The sequence below is a fragment of the Triturus cristatus genome, chromosome 6 (assembly GCF_964204655.1).
Source record: "Triturus cristatus chromosome 6, aTriCri1.1, whole genome shotgun sequence".
Taxonomy (NCBI): domain Eukaryota; kingdom Metazoa; phylum Chordata; class Amphibia; order Caudata; family Salamandridae; genus Triturus; species Triturus cristatus.
In genome coordinates, this window is record NC_140589.1 from 1,935,551,038 (window position 1) to 1,935,568,556 (window position 17,519).

The 17,519-nt window shown below is 42.1% G+C and overlaps 1 protein-coding gene across 1 annotated transcript; it reads right to left on the minus strand.

Annotated features, from left to right (window-relative positions):
• Positions 1-10,215: 10,215 nt before the first annotated feature.
• LOC146822532 (olfactory receptor 2B2-like) lies at positions 10,216-11,160 on the minus strand. The gene has a single exon (XM_085610073.1). It carries the CDS (start codon positions 11,158-11,160, stop codon positions 10,216-10,218), a length of 945 nt encoding a protein of 314 aa, XP_085466199.1.
• Between the last annotated feature and the right edge of the window lie 6,359 nt (positions 11,161-17,519).

Sequence of the window (17,519 nt, forward strand, 5' to 3'; positions counted from 1 at the left end):
TATGGATTTCAGCCCCTTTGAACTTCTGTTTGGCCACCCTGTAAGAAGACCTTTCAGTATTGTTAAGCAGGCATGGAAGAAAATTTGTATAGTACACCCACAAGATGAAGTAAGCTAAATGTTACACCTGAGAGCTCAGCTGAAACACTTCATGAATGAAGCCTCTGAGAATCTTGAGGCCAACTAGTAGATGATAAAGCAATGGCCACTTTGGTAGAATATCAACCTGGCCAACAAGTGTGGGTCATGGAGCCTATGGAACTTCAAGTCTTACAGCACTGGTGGACAGGACCCTATCAGATCATGGAGAGGACCTATTGTCTTTCACCGATCAAGATGAGTCAGTTGACTGAGTTTTCCTCTCCCCTATACTGACTGCAGAAGAGCAGAGAGATGCTCACCAGTTACCGGGACAGTTCTCCTTTCTTTTCTTCCTTATTCCTGGGCTCACTCAACTCAAATGCACAGTGGAGAAGATGGAAATTATTCCATTTGGATCAAATGTGTTAAAACTGGTGGTAAGATCTCTGGTCCTCTGTGCTGCCGTCTGCGCCCCCGCCACCTTTAATGGTTAAGAACTTTGGGGTGAAGCAGGACACCTCTCTATCCATGGGTCGCAGATCTCTGAAGTGGTGGGCAATGTTTTGAGGTGCTCTGCACTCTGAAAAAATTCCTTCCCCGTCTTCCTCTGGAATCGAGGACCATTGTGATCAATGCGGTGATAACCTCATGCTTGGACTACGCTATTACTCTCTATTCAGGAGTTGCGGAGGCTCTGCTTAACTGCCTGCAGGTGGTCCAAAATGCACCAGCCAGGCTTCTCCTGAATATGCCTAGACGTTATTTGATCTCAATGACCTTAAAGCTCCTCCATTGGCTACTCATCAGGAAACAGATCCTATTTAAAGCCCTGGTTCAGGTTCACAAGACAGTGCATCAGTTTGGCCCTGGCTGTCTGGCAAAGAGATTTGTCCAGTACCTCCCCTCCAGAGTGTTGTTTTCTACCTCGCTTCGCTTTTGTCGATTCCTTGCTTTCAGCGTGTCTGAGGGATGGAAAATCCTTCTCTTTTTGTGCTGCTCAAGCGTGGAATGAGGTCCCACATGAATGGCATCAGATCCCCCTTGAGACCACATTCTGCAGAAACCTCAAAATTTGGCTCTTCTATGTGGGGCAGTAAGGTCTTTTTGTTTCTGGTTGCGTACCATGGGCTCCTTCCTCTAGCGCTGGGACCATCTGCGGAGTAGCCACGTGCTTTATAAATGACTCCATGCCTGTCAAAACAAAAACAAAAGTTACAGTCAAGGATTAGAATGAAGTATCCACAAGGCTGGGGGTAAGTGAATCCTCTTTCATTCCCTGGTCCTGCCCAGGGGTTTTGGTACCATCGTGCACCACTACAGAACTGAGGTCACCTACAGGGACGTCAGTTCAGTCACCCAGACTGATGATCATCTTGATCCAAGAGCTGAAATGCTCATTGACCGGCTAGGGGCTAGCATGATCCTCAGCATCTTCTACTTGACATCAGGATACTGGCAGATTTCCCTAAATGAGGGAAGCAGGAAGAGATCAACATTTTCCACACTAGAAGGACAGAAAGTGCTTCAGGCCCTGCAATGTTTATGTACTTGTACACTTGGAGCTAAATTTAGAAGAAAGTACTGCAGTGCGAAGTTGCAAGCTATTTGCTGCATCATGCTGCATTACTTTCCAAGCACAGGGATGTGTCATATTTACAACAATATGATGAATTCCTATGCTCTCCCCTGTGCTGGTTCGGAACTGGCTGCCATGCACCCGTGGAGGCCTCCTTGCACCATGGTGCAAGGCTGCCTGAGTAGTGGGGATGATTGTTTTTGTGCAGGAAGGGACACCTTTACCTTTCTCGACAAAAACAATCATGAGAGGTATTTTCCTCTTTGTATGCATGCTGTAGAATGCAAAAACAACAGTTGATGGACCGAATGCAGAACAATGTCATACATTCACCTCAGTACAGAGATAGCCTGGCTGATGAGGGTTATGAACCCGAAACCGGTCCTAGGAAGCTTGTTTCCAATCCAGGGAAGGCATGGCTTGGCAGTTCGGGCTGGACTGTTCCCATGAGGCACAGGGCCAAGACTGATTTACATATGGACATGTCTGAACTGGGGTGGCAGAGTGGGCTAAAGGATGATGATGGATTAAACCCAGATCAGTTGACTGGGGTGAGTGTTTGATTTGCTCAAACACTCCGTCCATCATCCCGTTTGGTATCCCTTTGCTGTATAATGCAGCTTGCATGCGAAGAGGAACAAATGAGGAGAAAGAGATGTATTTATAAAAATGTTTGATTGAAGTAAGTGCATGTAGTAGTATTTATAGGTTCATTATTAGATTTAAAACTGCAACATAACATGAAAACTGTTTTTTATAGTATGTGTAATTTAGTAGTAAAGTAGTTGGTAGATTGGCTAGGGTAAAAATAAATTAAAATATACTTGTTTTTTAACAGAACAATATCTACATAACTACACACAGTTACAATGTCTACAAAAGCTCTGATGATAAAGAAACAGAAGCAACTATAGTTTGCAGAAAAGAGTTACAAAAAGGGTAAAATGCAGAAAAATGGTGAAAGGAAAAAGAGCTACTGGTAAGGGTCTTTTCTTAAAAGTATATGCACTTGCTTACAAAAAAATAGATAATAAAGAAAATGAAATTATGACTATGAGAAACAATAAGAGTGGACAAATCGTTACATTCTAAGAACAGAAAAGACTATAAAAGATATGGACGCACCTTAACCAGGAGACAGCAGCAGTTTAAGGAAATTAGAGCCAGAATATTTTGTAGTAGGGTGGTTAAAAATCTACAGAGAACTATGAAGTTTAGAAGAAGGAGAGAAACACTGAAACATAGACAACAAGGTGAGAAAGTAGTTGATAAGGCCTTTGCTTTGAAGAGGAAGCTTTTCATTTTGATTCAAAATAGAATGAAAACGCTTGACAAAATAGTGTTGTGCATGAAGAGACAACACTAGACGAAAAGATTAGTGAATAGAAGTAACTTTTGTTCAGTTTTTATTGGAGAATAGATGCTTACTCCTAGTAGAGAGCATTTCTTTAATGAAGTAAGCTACCTCCAGGATAACAGATTCGCTCATGCTATTGATGAAAGCGGATGATGTTATAAAATGAAGAATGGCAGTCGTAAAGGAAAAGAGGGGATTGTACTTAGAAATGTAGAATAAGTTATTGCAGAAGAGGCACAAGGGAGGCATAGTTAGGCCATTGTATACAAATGGAATTGTAGTAGTATTCATAGTATTAGACAGCAATCCATTAAGGAAATTCCTAGGCATATATCCAACACAAATATTAAAAACACAAAAAAGTACTTTACAAGGTTTGGGTCCTTGCAAACTGAGAAATCATACACATTTGCATGGACAATCACCAGGGAGCATATGTATGAAGCTCTTTTCCCATTCGCAAATGGGCCGATTCTCAGAATCGGCCGGTTTGCGAACGGGAAAAAGCCTTTTGGGATGTATCATCCCATAAGGCCCTCGCAAAATAGGGAATCGCAAAATTTGCGATTCCCTATTTTGCAAAAGCATTTAAGGAATCGCAAATTGCGATTCCTTAAATGCAAAATAAAAAGCACCCAAGTTGTGGGATCTCTCCTTAAGAAATCGCAAATTAACACCAACTTCAAGATGGTGGTAATTTGCGATTTCTTTGAAAAATGCACTTTTTTGCATTATTCGAAGCGCCATGTGGCGCACATAGATGCCCTTAGGGCATCTATGTGTGCCACATGTGCACATATGCACATTTCAGGGGTGCAACAGGGTGTCCTTTTGACACCCTGGCACCCTTGAAATTGCATTCTCAATTTGCGATTCTCTAATTGATAATCACAAATCGAGAATGTCTTCCCATTCATTCCTATGGGCCGGCCCATAGGAATGAATGGTGAGGTATTCCTTAATTGCAAATCGCAATTTGCATTTCGCAATTAAGGAATATGTAGGATTCGCAAAATTATTTGCAAATCCTACATACATAGCATTTTGCGATTCTCAAATAGCGATTCTCTAAAAATCGCTATTTGAGAATCTCAAATGTATCCTTTGATACATATGCCCCTAGCTTGTTTATCAAAGAAAGTGTGCATAAGCACACTTCAACATTTTAGGATGTTAGTTGCACACCACTCAACAATGCGAACTTTAGTTAAGAGGCTGTATTATGTCAAATTCCTGCTTTATGTTTAGGAGAAATTAATACGGCACTTTTGCATGGTACTGTGGCAGAGGTAGAAAAGGTTTGTGATGATGTGCAGTTTTGTTTCTGTAGTGCAGAATAGGACTGCAGGGAAATTGAAGAGTTGATACCAGGAGGTGTTGTAGAACAGGACACAAGTACCACAGTTGAGACATTTTAAAAAGAGATTACAAAATTTGAGACAGTATGTGCTGTAAAACCAGAGTATGTTTGTATATGCTGTCTTATGCACTCACTACAATAATCAAACCCTGACTATTGACTTATATCCAAAAAGTGGAATAGAGAATAATGACAAAAGTTTGCACTGTACTTATATTAGAGGATAATAAAATGCCTGCTAGGGCTTGCATAATAAGATAGAACTGGTTCCCATTCCAGAAGCACTCCAAGGTTTAAATATTTATGAGTCCATTATTATCCAAACTATACATTCATTTCAGGCTATATAGAGCCAAAGACAGGCAAGATACCCCCAACAGAGCTGGAAAAAGGACTAAAAAGTAGAGTAGTGTATTTGCCATTAGATGTCAACAAAAATATTGAAATGGTAGGGGTAGATAGAGATTTAGAGGAAGGACTAGTAACTCTTATAAATGGCGTGCCTACCCAGAACAAGAAGATCTGGCAGGAGTAAGTAGATGTTACTAAAGTTAAATATGCAGCTTTATATCTGGTACAAAACAATGTTTACTATAGAAATGCGGAAAGCCTGCAAGATATCACACTTTATGGAGGATCAGACATTTCCATCAACAGGTCAGATTGAGAAGGTGGATCAGTCCAGGACAGAAGAAATGTATGAACCTTATAGCATCCCCCCTTTGCATTCTAAAGAGGTTAGTGTTGATGCCATTGAGTGGTTTCAAATGAAGGAAGTAAAAGAAGTGCCATTGAGTGTATGGGAAAAAAGCTTAGTGTTTCCCACATCTTTTTTCCACTGGAGAACGAGGCAGGTATGACGAGCGGCTTGTTCAAATACCTGCTGCTGAGTATAGCTGTAGTAGACTTAATTCAGAAGATGCTACATGTCATCAGTGTATTCTGTATATATATGAGAGTGACTTGTCTGGCCTATCATATGCCAGTCAGTCAGTCAAAAGAACTTTATTTCGGCAATTACTGCCATAAAAGCACAATAAAATAACATTAAAAATGCAACATCATTAAATAACTTACTAAAATTTTGGGAAAGTGGGAAGTAGGGACAAATAATAGTAAATTTTACATTTTAATCCCAGGTAACAAGAAAATAGCGATGAAAAGAGGTTCTCACTCCCTCAAATTATTAAATCATAGAATACTTTAGGCATGGGCCGATATACTAATTAAAGCAATTTTTAACAACGTAAGGGAGAATGTCATCATATGGCACAATTAATTTAAAAAACATAAATAAGCTAAAAACATCATTTAAAATGTAAACGTCAATTAGTGACATTTAAAATCAAGGAAAACAATATTAGTTAAAACAACACCATGCATGACATCTGCGTTTGCACCACTAAGCAAAAAGAAATGTTGTTATAGCAGTAACAAAGACCGGATGTGTATCATATTTTAATAACCTAAAAACCTCTCTAAAATTTCTAATTCCCAAGTTCCTACAAAGGTGTAGAACCCATTTAGATCTAGCAGCCTTGTATGCAGGACAAAAGAAGATCACATGGGTCTCTGTCTCTTCTGTCTCATTACACCCAGGACATAATAATTTATTGGCCCCCACCCAGTTGTTAGTAAATGCCTAAAGGGGGAGCGTCCCGTATTGGAATTGAAGGAACAATTTCTTGGCTTCAAGAGGTTGAATGAGGTCTAAGACCGGCTCCAATTTGTAAAGTAATTTAACATCTAAAAACCTAGAGGTTAGACTAGATGTCTTAGTCGCCCTACTAATGCACATCGATCGGTATTCTTTAAGAGCAGAAGTTAGTGACTGTTTGGAAGTAACAATACATGATTCCTCAGGTGAAGACCACAAGTCATTCCTCCCTATTTGACGGAAAGCATCCCGAATATAGGACAGACAGGGGATTTTCCCCGCCCCCTGGATGTGCATGACTGATTTTAATTCCTCTCTATAATAAACCAACTCTGGGGTGCTCCATAGCCGTCGCCAATAGAGTAGTGGGCGAGAGGCGATCACTTCGGCAATGGGGAGAATACCCAGGTCCATCCTTAAAGAGATTAAGGGAGTGCTTTGGGGTAGACCCAAGAGTTGTCTTAAAAAATTTAAGAGGCGTTTAAACTGCTGACAAAGGTAAACTGGAGCCCCCATCTCTAACAGGAGGTCCCACAACTGGTCTCGATCTACCAAATCAAATGCTGATTTAAGGTCCACGAATGTGAGGTAGAGAGAACCTCCCTCCAGCGTGATGGTTTTCCAATAGATCAGTTGTAATCTAAACAACTGATCTATAGTTGAGATTTTGGATCTAAAACCAGCTTGAAGAGGGGTGAGTATATTATGATCTTCCATCCAAATCTGCAGTCTTCCCAAAAGAACATGTGCAAAAATCTTTTGAGTTACATCAATTAGGCTAATAGGCCTATAATTAGCCGGATCTATGGGAGAACCTTTTTTGTAAATGGGAATGATCTCGGCACCCGCCCACGTTTGGGGGGGTGTCAAGCCATAAAGAATTGCATTAAAGAGGGATAGCAGGTATGGAACCCAAACTACCTGATCGGTTTTAAATAGATCTCCTGGGACCCTATCCAATCCAGGTGCCTTGTTAGGCAAGACTTTGGCCAAGGCCGCTGTTACCACAGCCAGAGAACATGGGGGGATATCAGCAAGTGGAACGTAAATAGAATCAATTACTGGCGGCCCCATTACAGCAGTTCCTATTTGGGATTTTGCGTATAGCATTTTGAAATTGGATCGCCAGACTTCCTCCCCGAGGTTTGGCTCAATTGCATTCTTACCCTCAAGTTTACCTGTCTTCACCAAATTCCAAAACCCTCTAAGGAAGGTCCCTGTCGTCTAGGGCTTTTTTAATAGCCTGCCACCTCTCAATTTTCCATTCAGATTTCGCTTCTAAAATAGGTTTCTTAAAAACAAACCTTGCCTCCCTAATACGTGGTATATCGCCCTCACGCAATTTGGTCAACAGGGCGTTCCTTGCATCTCTACATGCCCTATTGTACCAGGGACTAATACCTCTTTGTTCCTTTCTTTTATGGGTTGAAGTAATATAAAAAAAACTCTGCCAGGGTTCCAACCATATCATGGTGGTTATCCCCCAGCTCCTCTAAAAAATCAGTACCATAGCAACTATCTGTGATAGAGCTAGCCTTTACCAAAAAGGGTATGATAGATTTATACAATGAAGCCTTTGCCTCAGGTGATTGTAAAAAAGTTCCCCAACGGATTCTTCTACCTCCCTCTGTTACAATTAGATTAGAAGGGGGCGGGGTAGTCTCAGCTTGCCCTGCTACCAGTTGACACCATCCAGGGTAACAACCAGTGGATTGTGATCGCTTTCAGCACGGGCTGTACCAGGAAATTCACTATCCTGTGCCAGATATCCACCTTCACCAAGATGTAATCAATTGTGGATGCCTGGCCATTTCTTTCAAAAGTGTGTTTCTCTGGATTATCCACAGGTAATCAACCATTACATGCCCTCAGCGAGTAGTTAAGAGTGACTGAGGTCAACTGCAGGGCTAGATGGGTCCAGCCCTTCAACGAATAATGATTACAGGCGGACAGACAGTCTAACGTCTGTGAGGTCTGCCCATACCTTACTGGGCGAGAGTAAACATTGATAATAGCATATGCTGTAAATCACATTCTAAAAACAGGAGTTAATTTGCATAATTTATCAGCAAGAGAACTTTTGGAAAAAGTTCAAGGAAAAGATTAGCACTTCGAATACAATTTAATAAACCTAATGGCATGTCAGTGTGGGACTAATGACTTTTGGTATTGGTGTCATGGTGAACTCAAGTACATGTTGAGGAGCCTTGGAACACCGACTTGGTTCCTGATGCTGAATTGTGCTAAATATGCTTGTGATGACCGGCTAGAATTCTTGCAGGAGACAAATTCAAATATAAAAGACATTCATTTGAAGACACCAGGAAAATTGTGCTCACTACACCCTGCAAATGTTTGCAGATATTTTAATCAAAGATTTCAAGCAATGATGCTTTCATCTTGAACAAAACTAAACCTCCTCTTAGTGACGTGATTGATTTATTTTGGCACAAAGAGTACACACCATAGGTTCTCCCAATATTCACATGCTGTTGTGGGTAAAAGATGCCCCAAAGTTTGGGACAGACAGTGATGAGTCTGTGTTATCTTTTATTCAGCATTATGTAACTTGCTCCATCCCCCAGGAGAGTAGTGACAACATTTTACGACAACAGTAATACGATTCCAAAATCATAAATGTGGAAAATACTGCCAGCAAAAATACAGAGCAAAAGGAACATTTTGTACAAGATGTTCTTTTGGATTCCCACGACATGTCCTCTCACAAGGAAGAGACAACAGCTTTTTGACAAACATACAGTTAAAAGGAATTCACAGAAAATTCATACAAACTAAGAAGAACAGATGCCGCCAAGTACATTAATGACTACAACCCTGTGATTCTGAAGATGTGGAATGCAAACATGGATGTGCAGTTTGTTGCAGACAACTCCATTGTTGTTGCTCTGTAAGTTACATCTTATATAACAAAGTCAAAGAAAACTGAGATGAAAGAGATGTGAGAGGAGATTTCAGCAAAGAAGAGTCATACAAAGAATTTGTACAGTTTTAGTTTGAAAATGCTTTCTCACAGAGAGATAGGCTCCTATGAATGTGTAGACTGGTTAAGCTCAGCTGGCTTGTTTTCTAAATCTAGGGGAGTTCTATGGGTGAGTTTAGGGCTTGCTAACACTCGTAATAGAGTACTGAAGTATTTTCCTGAAATTCAATATCTTGCAGAATTTGAGCCACACAGAACATATATTCTGAAGAGTACCATGCTGGATTCGTACTATCCAAAAAGGAGTCATCATCTGGAAAGGATGTGTCTTTATGAAATACATATAAGCAACAGGAGAGAAAGGGACAAAATAGCATCCACTCTTGGTCCCCCTAGGGAATACTAGATAAACAACAAAAGAGTGAAGCCGAATTGTGAAGGGCTAACAACAGGAGTCACTCATGTTCATTAGAAGAGCCCTCACTCACCAACCTATTTGGTGATATGCTTCATCATTGGGCTCCCACCATAGAGGCCGAGTGCCTCTCCGGGGTGTTACGATACCTGACTACAGTGGTGCGTTTTCTTTTGTTTTGTGTTGGGTGCAGGTGATGGTGCAGAAAGATAAAATTGCCTTTGTATAAATGTAATTTATTAGATCCAAAATAACAGCAGGGAGAAAGAGTGGTTCAGAAACGATGGTGGCACACCAGTTCTCATTAACAGTGCTGCTTGCACAGAATATGCCCCATTCCTGGTCAAAGTGCTCAAGGGATAGTCAGTCCATGGCACTCTTTGGAACCAACGAGGCCTTGAAATCATGTAGGTAGTTTTTCCTATTTCTTTGGGTCAAACTCAGTGATATATTGTCCTAATTTGTGACTATTCTTGGGACGTAATTGAGGGAGCATCAGTGAAATTCTAGCGACACAGCCTTCTGGACATTATTTGCATGAGTAGTATTGTTGGCTATTGCATGCACTATGTGCCTGAGCTCTTGATCTGATTCTTCACCTGGTCCAGACTTTCTTAGAATGATGGGTTCAGTCTTTCGGGCTTCTCGGCCTTTCTTAATGTGTTTTGAAGTTCTTTTACCCTGTAAGCAGAATGGAGGGTCTGAATCTTATGCATATTAACTTGTCTGACTTTCATGTATTTGACCTGAAGGGAGTCTTCTCATAGTTCATGGGAAGGCAGCAATGAGATGATCTAAATTCTAGACTATCTTTTAGGATCTGAACCTTTAATTTTTGGATACTATCTTATTCAGGAGGAGTTTCTGAAATGCCTGCATCACATCTTTGTTCCTCATGGAATAAATGAGTGGGTTAAGCATTGGAGTCATAGCTCCATAGAACATCGAGATAACTTTATCGTTCTCAGGAGATATCATTGACCTGGGTCTCATATACATCGCCATTGCTGTCCCGAAGAAGAGCGTAACCACCAGCAAGTGTGAACCACAGGTGGAGAAGGCCTTTTGTCTTCTTGCTGCTGTTGGCATCCTCAGGATGGTGGAGATGATGTAAGAGTAGGTGAAGAGAATTAGGGAGAATGGGACCAGAAGGATCATTACCGACATCAGAAAAATCACACCTTCTTGCAAACGAATATCCGTACAAGCCAATCGTAAGACAGCGGTCACCTCACATGAAGGGTAATCAATGTTGCGGTGCCCACAGAAAGGAACTGTTAGTGTGAGAGAGACATGAACAACTGACAGGAGAAATCCGCTGCACCAGGTAATGACTGCCAGCCGAATGCAGAAACTTCTGTTCATCACCATGACATAGTTCAGGGGGTTGCATATTGCGATGTATCGATCCCATGCCATGACTGCCAGAAGGATACATTGAGTAATACCCAAGGAGAGGGCACAATACATTTGAGCAGCACAACCAGCAAATGTGATAACACTCCTCCCTTCAATCAACCCCTCCAAACTTTTAGGGACATTTGCTGAAGAGTAACAGAGATCGATGACTGATAAGTTATATAGAAAAAAGTACATTGGAGAGTGAAGTTTTGAGTCCACTTGGGTTAATATGATGATGAGAGTGTTAGCTATAATGGTAACCAGATAGATAACAAGAAAAATGGAAAACACAGCATATTTTATCTGGCGTTGGTATGAAAATCCCAGCAGAATGAACTCATTCACCAAAGTTTGGTTTAATATTTGTGACATGGTCCTCTTTTTAAATCTGCAATGAAAACACAGATTAAGGTATGTATCAATATTGGGCAAGGAGAAAAGAGCTACATATACAACAGAAGGAGCAGCTCTGCACTGTCTGGAGTCCAAAAGGATTGTTTACTGTGTATTACAAGGACAGTAACGTAACTTGTGAGGTGCAAAGCGAAAACCTTAGAAACAGATTTACGGAGATGTGATGCAACACAGCAAGACAACTTGCTGTGCTGCACTGTATCACGTAGAGAGGACAGAAATGCACCATATCTAATAATATATTGCACATTTCTGTTCTCTTCCCTCACTGGTGAACACATTGCAGCCTAGCACAAACGCAGGCATCCTTGCTCCATGAATGCAGGCAGGATGCCTCTTGCTGCACAAAAGCAATCTTTAGAGACATTTTCCTCTTTCTACACGTACTACAAAATGCAGCCCACATAGACAGAGGAAAAAACAAGAAGTAACAAATGTATTTCTCCTCGTTGTGCCTTCCCTGTGATGGTGTACTTTTTTGATGCATTATCAGGTTTAATACGTTCAGTAAATCTGGGAATTCACTTAACTGGGTGGATGCATGGGAACACCCAGGCTCCTCCCATGAAAATGCCTTCCCAGGGCAGAGTAATGCAAGGCAGAGACTTGCTACATGTTGCATTACTCCAGATTTACTAAGCCACGCAGGGCCTAGAAAGGTGGCTCTGTTTAGCATAGACGATCTCACTTAAGGCTTGCGTAGCCCTTGCTTCACCTCGCGTGACAGTCGTTTTGTGAGTCTGGCCCTAACTGTTCAAACAGTGGCATAGACAAATTAATTTGAAACTAACAGATTGTGCTGTTGTGACAGGGATATACAATGATGTGACTTGCAGGGAATGTGCAGTAATGACATGATTATAATAAAGTGCAACAGACAAGTATTGTGCAGTCGGGACATAGATATATTAATGTGATACTGACAGGGAATGTGCTGTCGTGACATAGATATAATAATGTGATACTGACATGGATTGTGCTGTGATGACATAGATATAATAATGTGATACTGACATAGATTTTTCTGTCATGACATAGATATAATATTGTGATACCGACAGGGAATGTGCTGTTGTGATATAGATATAATAATGTGATATTGACAGGGATTGTGCTGTCGTGACATAGATATAATATTGGGATACTGACAGGGATTGTTCTGTCGTGACATAGTTATAATAATGTGATACTGACATGGATTTTGCTGTGGTGACATAGATATAATAATGTGCAACTGACATGGATTGTGCTGTCGTGACATAGATATAATAATGTGATACTGACAGGGATTGTGCTGTCGTGACATATATATAATAATGGGATACTGAAAGAGATTGTTCTGTCGTGACATAGATATAATAATGTGATACCGACAGGGATTGTGCTGTCGTGATATAATAATGTGATACTGACAGGGATTGTGCTGTGGTGACATAGATATAATAATGGTATACTGACAGTGTTAGAAATGGGGGTCTCTAGTTGGCAATGGCTGGCCACTGTCCAAGTAGGGACCCTTCTTCCTAAGTCAGAGTAAGCGGGCTACACCCTTTGATAACCCCTGCTCAACCCTGTGGTGACGTAGCATGAGCAGCTAGGCTTATCTCAGAGGCAGTGTGTGAAGCATTTATGACCATACACAGTAACACAGTGAGGAACACAACAAAGGGACACCACAAAAGTAGTTATAAAAAATAAGTATCTTTATATATAGATTTATCACAAGACCAATATCAGTAAAAAGCCACAATACTAGAAAATAGGGTTACTCTTGAAATGCTGCAAAAATAGTTCAAAGTGTGCAAAGAGGAGTTCAGTTCAAAGCAGTGGTCTCTGAGACCCTTTTACTTACAAAGTACCTGGATTCTGTAGCAAAACAACCAAAATGTCGCAAAGGAGCTGTAGCAATGATTTTCCTCACGCGAGACTGGTGATGCGTTGAATCCTTGCCGCAAGGGAGGATGATGCGCTGATCTACATATGCGTGCGGGACAAAGCGACAAATTTCTTCACGCTAAGCCGGCGATGCGTTGAATCCTTGCCGCAAGGGAGGATGATGCGCCGAGCCTGTTGCGTGTGCGACCTTGTTGTGTTGAGAAGAAATGGAGCTCCGCGAGGGAGCGACGACCCGGGTGTGATGCGATGAAAATGGCGGACGCCCGGCCTCCGCGCTGCGATATCGTGAAGCGATGAACTCGATGTGATGATCTTTGGTTAGTGAGCAGTTGGCAGCCCGCAAACGTGCGATGCGATGATCTTCGGGTTAGCAAACCTTTGGCAGCCCGCAAACGTGCGATGCGATGATCTTCGGGTTAGGGAGCCTTTGTCAGCCCACAAACGTGCGATGCGATGATCTCCGGTAGCGAGCCCTCAGCGGCAGCAGTCCGATGATTTTCCGTGCGCTTTCTGCTGCGGCGGCTCGCAAACGAGCGTTAGCGACGATTTTCAGCCCTCTCTTCTCTGTAGTAGAACTAGCGGCCCTAGAACTCACAGGAGCCTCACCTGCAGATAGAAATCCTTGCTGGGAGGAAACAGGAGGCTGGTGGTGAAGTCTGATGTGCCTGAGACTTCAACATGAGGCTTGCTCTCTTCTAGCCCTTGAGTAATATCTGTAACAAGATAAATAAAAGTTCCTTGAAAGTCCTTTTCCTCTTCTTCCAAGTCCAGTAGTAACCAATGCAGGCCAATACAAGAAACAGCACACAAGCACAAGGACAGTCACCTCCTGCAGATTCCTTCAGTTACACGGACAGAGGTTCTTCTTTTTGTCCAGGAGCAATACAAATTGTAGGAGTTTCAGCACAGATATTTATACCCCAAAAGTATGTGTTCTCAAAAGCTACAAGTTACTGAACCCAGCCAGAACCAGTTGTGTCAGGTCCTGGAGCACTTTGTTTACCAGGCTGCATCCTTCCTTTCAGAAAGAGGGGGTCTGCCATCAGACGCACAGTGGGAGGTGGAGCCAGCATTCACCTTGCCAGGCACAGCCCTATTCAGGTCAAGGAGCTACCCCTCCTCATACGCTAATGCAGATCTCTCTATTCAACCCAGGTCTGACTCAGCCTGCCCATTCCCTCCAAAACCAGACAGCCAATACACATAACAGCAGAGCACACTGGAGGGCTTAGGCAAGAAAATACCTACTTTCTAAAAGTGGTATTTTCAAACATAGAATATAAAAAATAAACTTCACTAAAAGATATATTTTAATATTCTGAGCTCAGGCATACTAAATTCATTTTTCTACCATGTTCCTTGGGTCAGTTAGGACTGTAGAATGTAATAGTCAAACTGCCCATTCTGGCCTATGGAGAACAGGTAGCCTTACAGTAGTGAAAAACTAAATTGGGTGTAATTCACTACCAGGACATGCTACACACACAAAGGCATGTCCTACCTTACACATACAATGCACCGTGCCATAGGGGACTTACATGATGCCAAGGGAAGGTTCAGGGGCTGGGAAGTGGGTGCACTTCACAGCTAAGATGGCAGTTCTAGACTGCACACAGACTCTGCAGTGGCAGGTCTGAGACACACTTTACAAGCTCCTTCTGTGGGTGGCACAAACCAGCATTGCAGGCCCACCAGCAGCATTTGGGTTACCAGCCCTGGGCACACACAGGCCACGCTACTAGGGACTAACAGGTAAACCAAATAAGCCAATCGTGGATATATCAATTCACTGCCATATTTACCAGTGGAGAGCATATGCACTTTAGTACTGATCAGCAATGGTAAAGTGCCCAGAGTCATAAAGCCAACAAAAAGAGGTTAGAAAAAATACAGGAGGAAGGCAAAAGTTTAGGGATGACCCTGCAAAAAGGGCCATTTGCAACAGACAGGGATTGTGCTGTCGTGACATAGATATAATAATGTGATACTGACATGGATTGTGCTCTCGTGACATAGATATATGTCATGATGCGCCCCCACAGAAGAGTATAGAAAGGGAAGGAGAGGAGGAAGCTGACACTTTGCCCCCCTTCTTCTCTCCTTCCCTACAGCCTTCACTTACAGCTGCTCCTGACGTTAGCGGGATCGAGGCAGCCCAAGCAGAGCCGACTGCTCACGTGACCGGGACTCTATTGCAGGAGGAACCTGGAAGCGGCGCCGGCCCTTAGAGAAGGACCCCAGAAGAAGAAGGAGGCGGGACTCAGTCGACGAGTCGGGAGGAACACCCGGACAAGCCAGAAGGAGGAGGACGAGGAGAAAAGGCGGTGTTGCTCTGCGGGACGCGCAAGCCAGGAACAAAGAGTGACCAGTGCTGGAAAGAAGGAGAGCCGGTGCCCCACTGCTTTCCCGGAGGAGCGTGGCTCTCTCAGGTGTGTGGCCGGGTCCATAATTGGTGGAAGTCTGCTCGAGGAAACGAGCAAACTTAGAGGAGGGGCAAGTTGGGAGGAGGGTGGGGAATCATGAGAAAGATCCTAATAAATAAAAATAAGACAGAGGGACTGCACTGGTGACGGTTGGGTGACAAGAGATTATTTAACTCCTCACATCCCTCTACCACACTAATTAATACAGACAGGTTAATATTATAAGAAGAAACAAAGACAAAGTCTTACCTGGGTCTTGTTTTCTTTCGAGGGATAATCGGTGGGGTACCGGAACATTCCAGAAGGGAAGTAAAAACCTGAAAAGGAAAAGAGAAAAAGAAGACTGTAAGAGTTGGGATGAACAGACTGTCTTAGAAGAGAGAGAAAACAAGCTGTAATTTATGTAATTAGAGAAAATAAAAGGAGAGAAAACCAAGAAAAAAAACACGCTTCTCTCTTCCTTTACAACCCTAACTAGGAACACTGGCCTAAGTGCCACAATATAATAATGTCATACTCACAGGAATTGTGCTGTGCTGACACAGATATTATAATGTGCAACTGAAAGGGAATGTGACGTGGATTTAATAATGTGATACAGACAGGGACGCCCTCCCTAAGGATGAGCTGTGCAAGCAGACGTAGATTACTCTGATACAATTGTGGGGCTGCGTCTTCTAATCATTTTTCAGTTGCAAGCACTGCGAATCGTTGGTTGTGACCATAAGAAACATTTTTTGCTATCTATGAAACTCATTGTAGGACTCAGTTAAATTTTAGGATGCTTGCAGTGCAAGCTCACCGCAATGCAATTGCTCCTGGCTAAGAGACAAGTGGCCCTTCACTGGAAGAAGCGTAACCCTCCGGCAATAGCCGCTTGGATAGGAGCAGCCACCTACAGCAAGGGTCAGCTGTCCCATTATTGGGAGCTGATGCCCACAAAATCCAGACCAAAAGATATATGGGAACCCTTTGCAAACTGGTTGAGGTCCGAGGGTGCAGATATAAGAAATGACCATAATGAGTTAGGCGGGAGAGTATATCAAGTGTCAGGCAGGGTATATTTTCACATGGCCTCGATTATGCAGACAGTCTGTTTCATTGCAGGACTCAACTGGTCTGACATAGTTTCTTCGGTTCTACCACCGTTTTGGGATTAGAGGATGCAACTTGGGGATGTAACGTGTAAGTGTGTAACTTTGATTCAGCAAGGATTGTACTTACCTTGGGGGGGGGGGTTCTAGGTTTCTTGTTGGTTTGTTTTAGCTAATGCAAGACCATTGTTATGTATGCAGCTAAGATATCAAAATATCTGTGTAATGCTGGAAAAATCTAATAATTATTATTTTATTTTTTAAAGTAACACTGCCCTTGCTACAAGTCTTCACTTCACTTGATGGAGAGAAAACATCTTCATCTGCTTTGCAACCCAAAGACAGTCAAGGAAAGTCACCATGGATATCCTGCAACCTCCAATCTTGAATCAACCATCATGCATCTGGAATCTTTCTCTGTTCTTCACCTCTCTTCGATGCAGCCACCAGATTAACATACAGAATGCTGTAGAGCCCACATCAAATACACTAGAAGAGAAAGACCTCCGTGAAAAACATCAGTAAGAAAATAACTTTATTCAGGCAACCAGGATCTACATGGCTGCAGAAACTCATAAATACGGTTAAGTTTAACCTCATTTGCATTAAAATGATCTGTAGCTTAATCGAGATATTTTTCTGAATTTTCCATCATTCCCAATAAAATTATTTTGTTTTCTCTGAACTTAAATAATAAAGATTGCTCTTACTATCCTAAAAAAAAAAAAAGAAAAAAAAATTAGGATGCTTTTACAACTCCATATGAACACGCTCTAGCAATGGATGTGCTGTGTGTGTCCCTCGCAAATAGCAATTCTGTATGAGACATATGAACATTTTGCAACCATAATTCCAGTTGCTAACCACTGAAAAGTTACTGACTTCCACTTTGAAACTCACATGC

Bases quoted from the DNA above. Each gene is read 5' to 3' on its own strand.
- LOC146822532 (XM_085610073.1), bottom strand. From the start codon at position 11,160: ATGTCACAAATATTAAACCAAACTTTGGTGAATGAGTTCATTCTGCTG.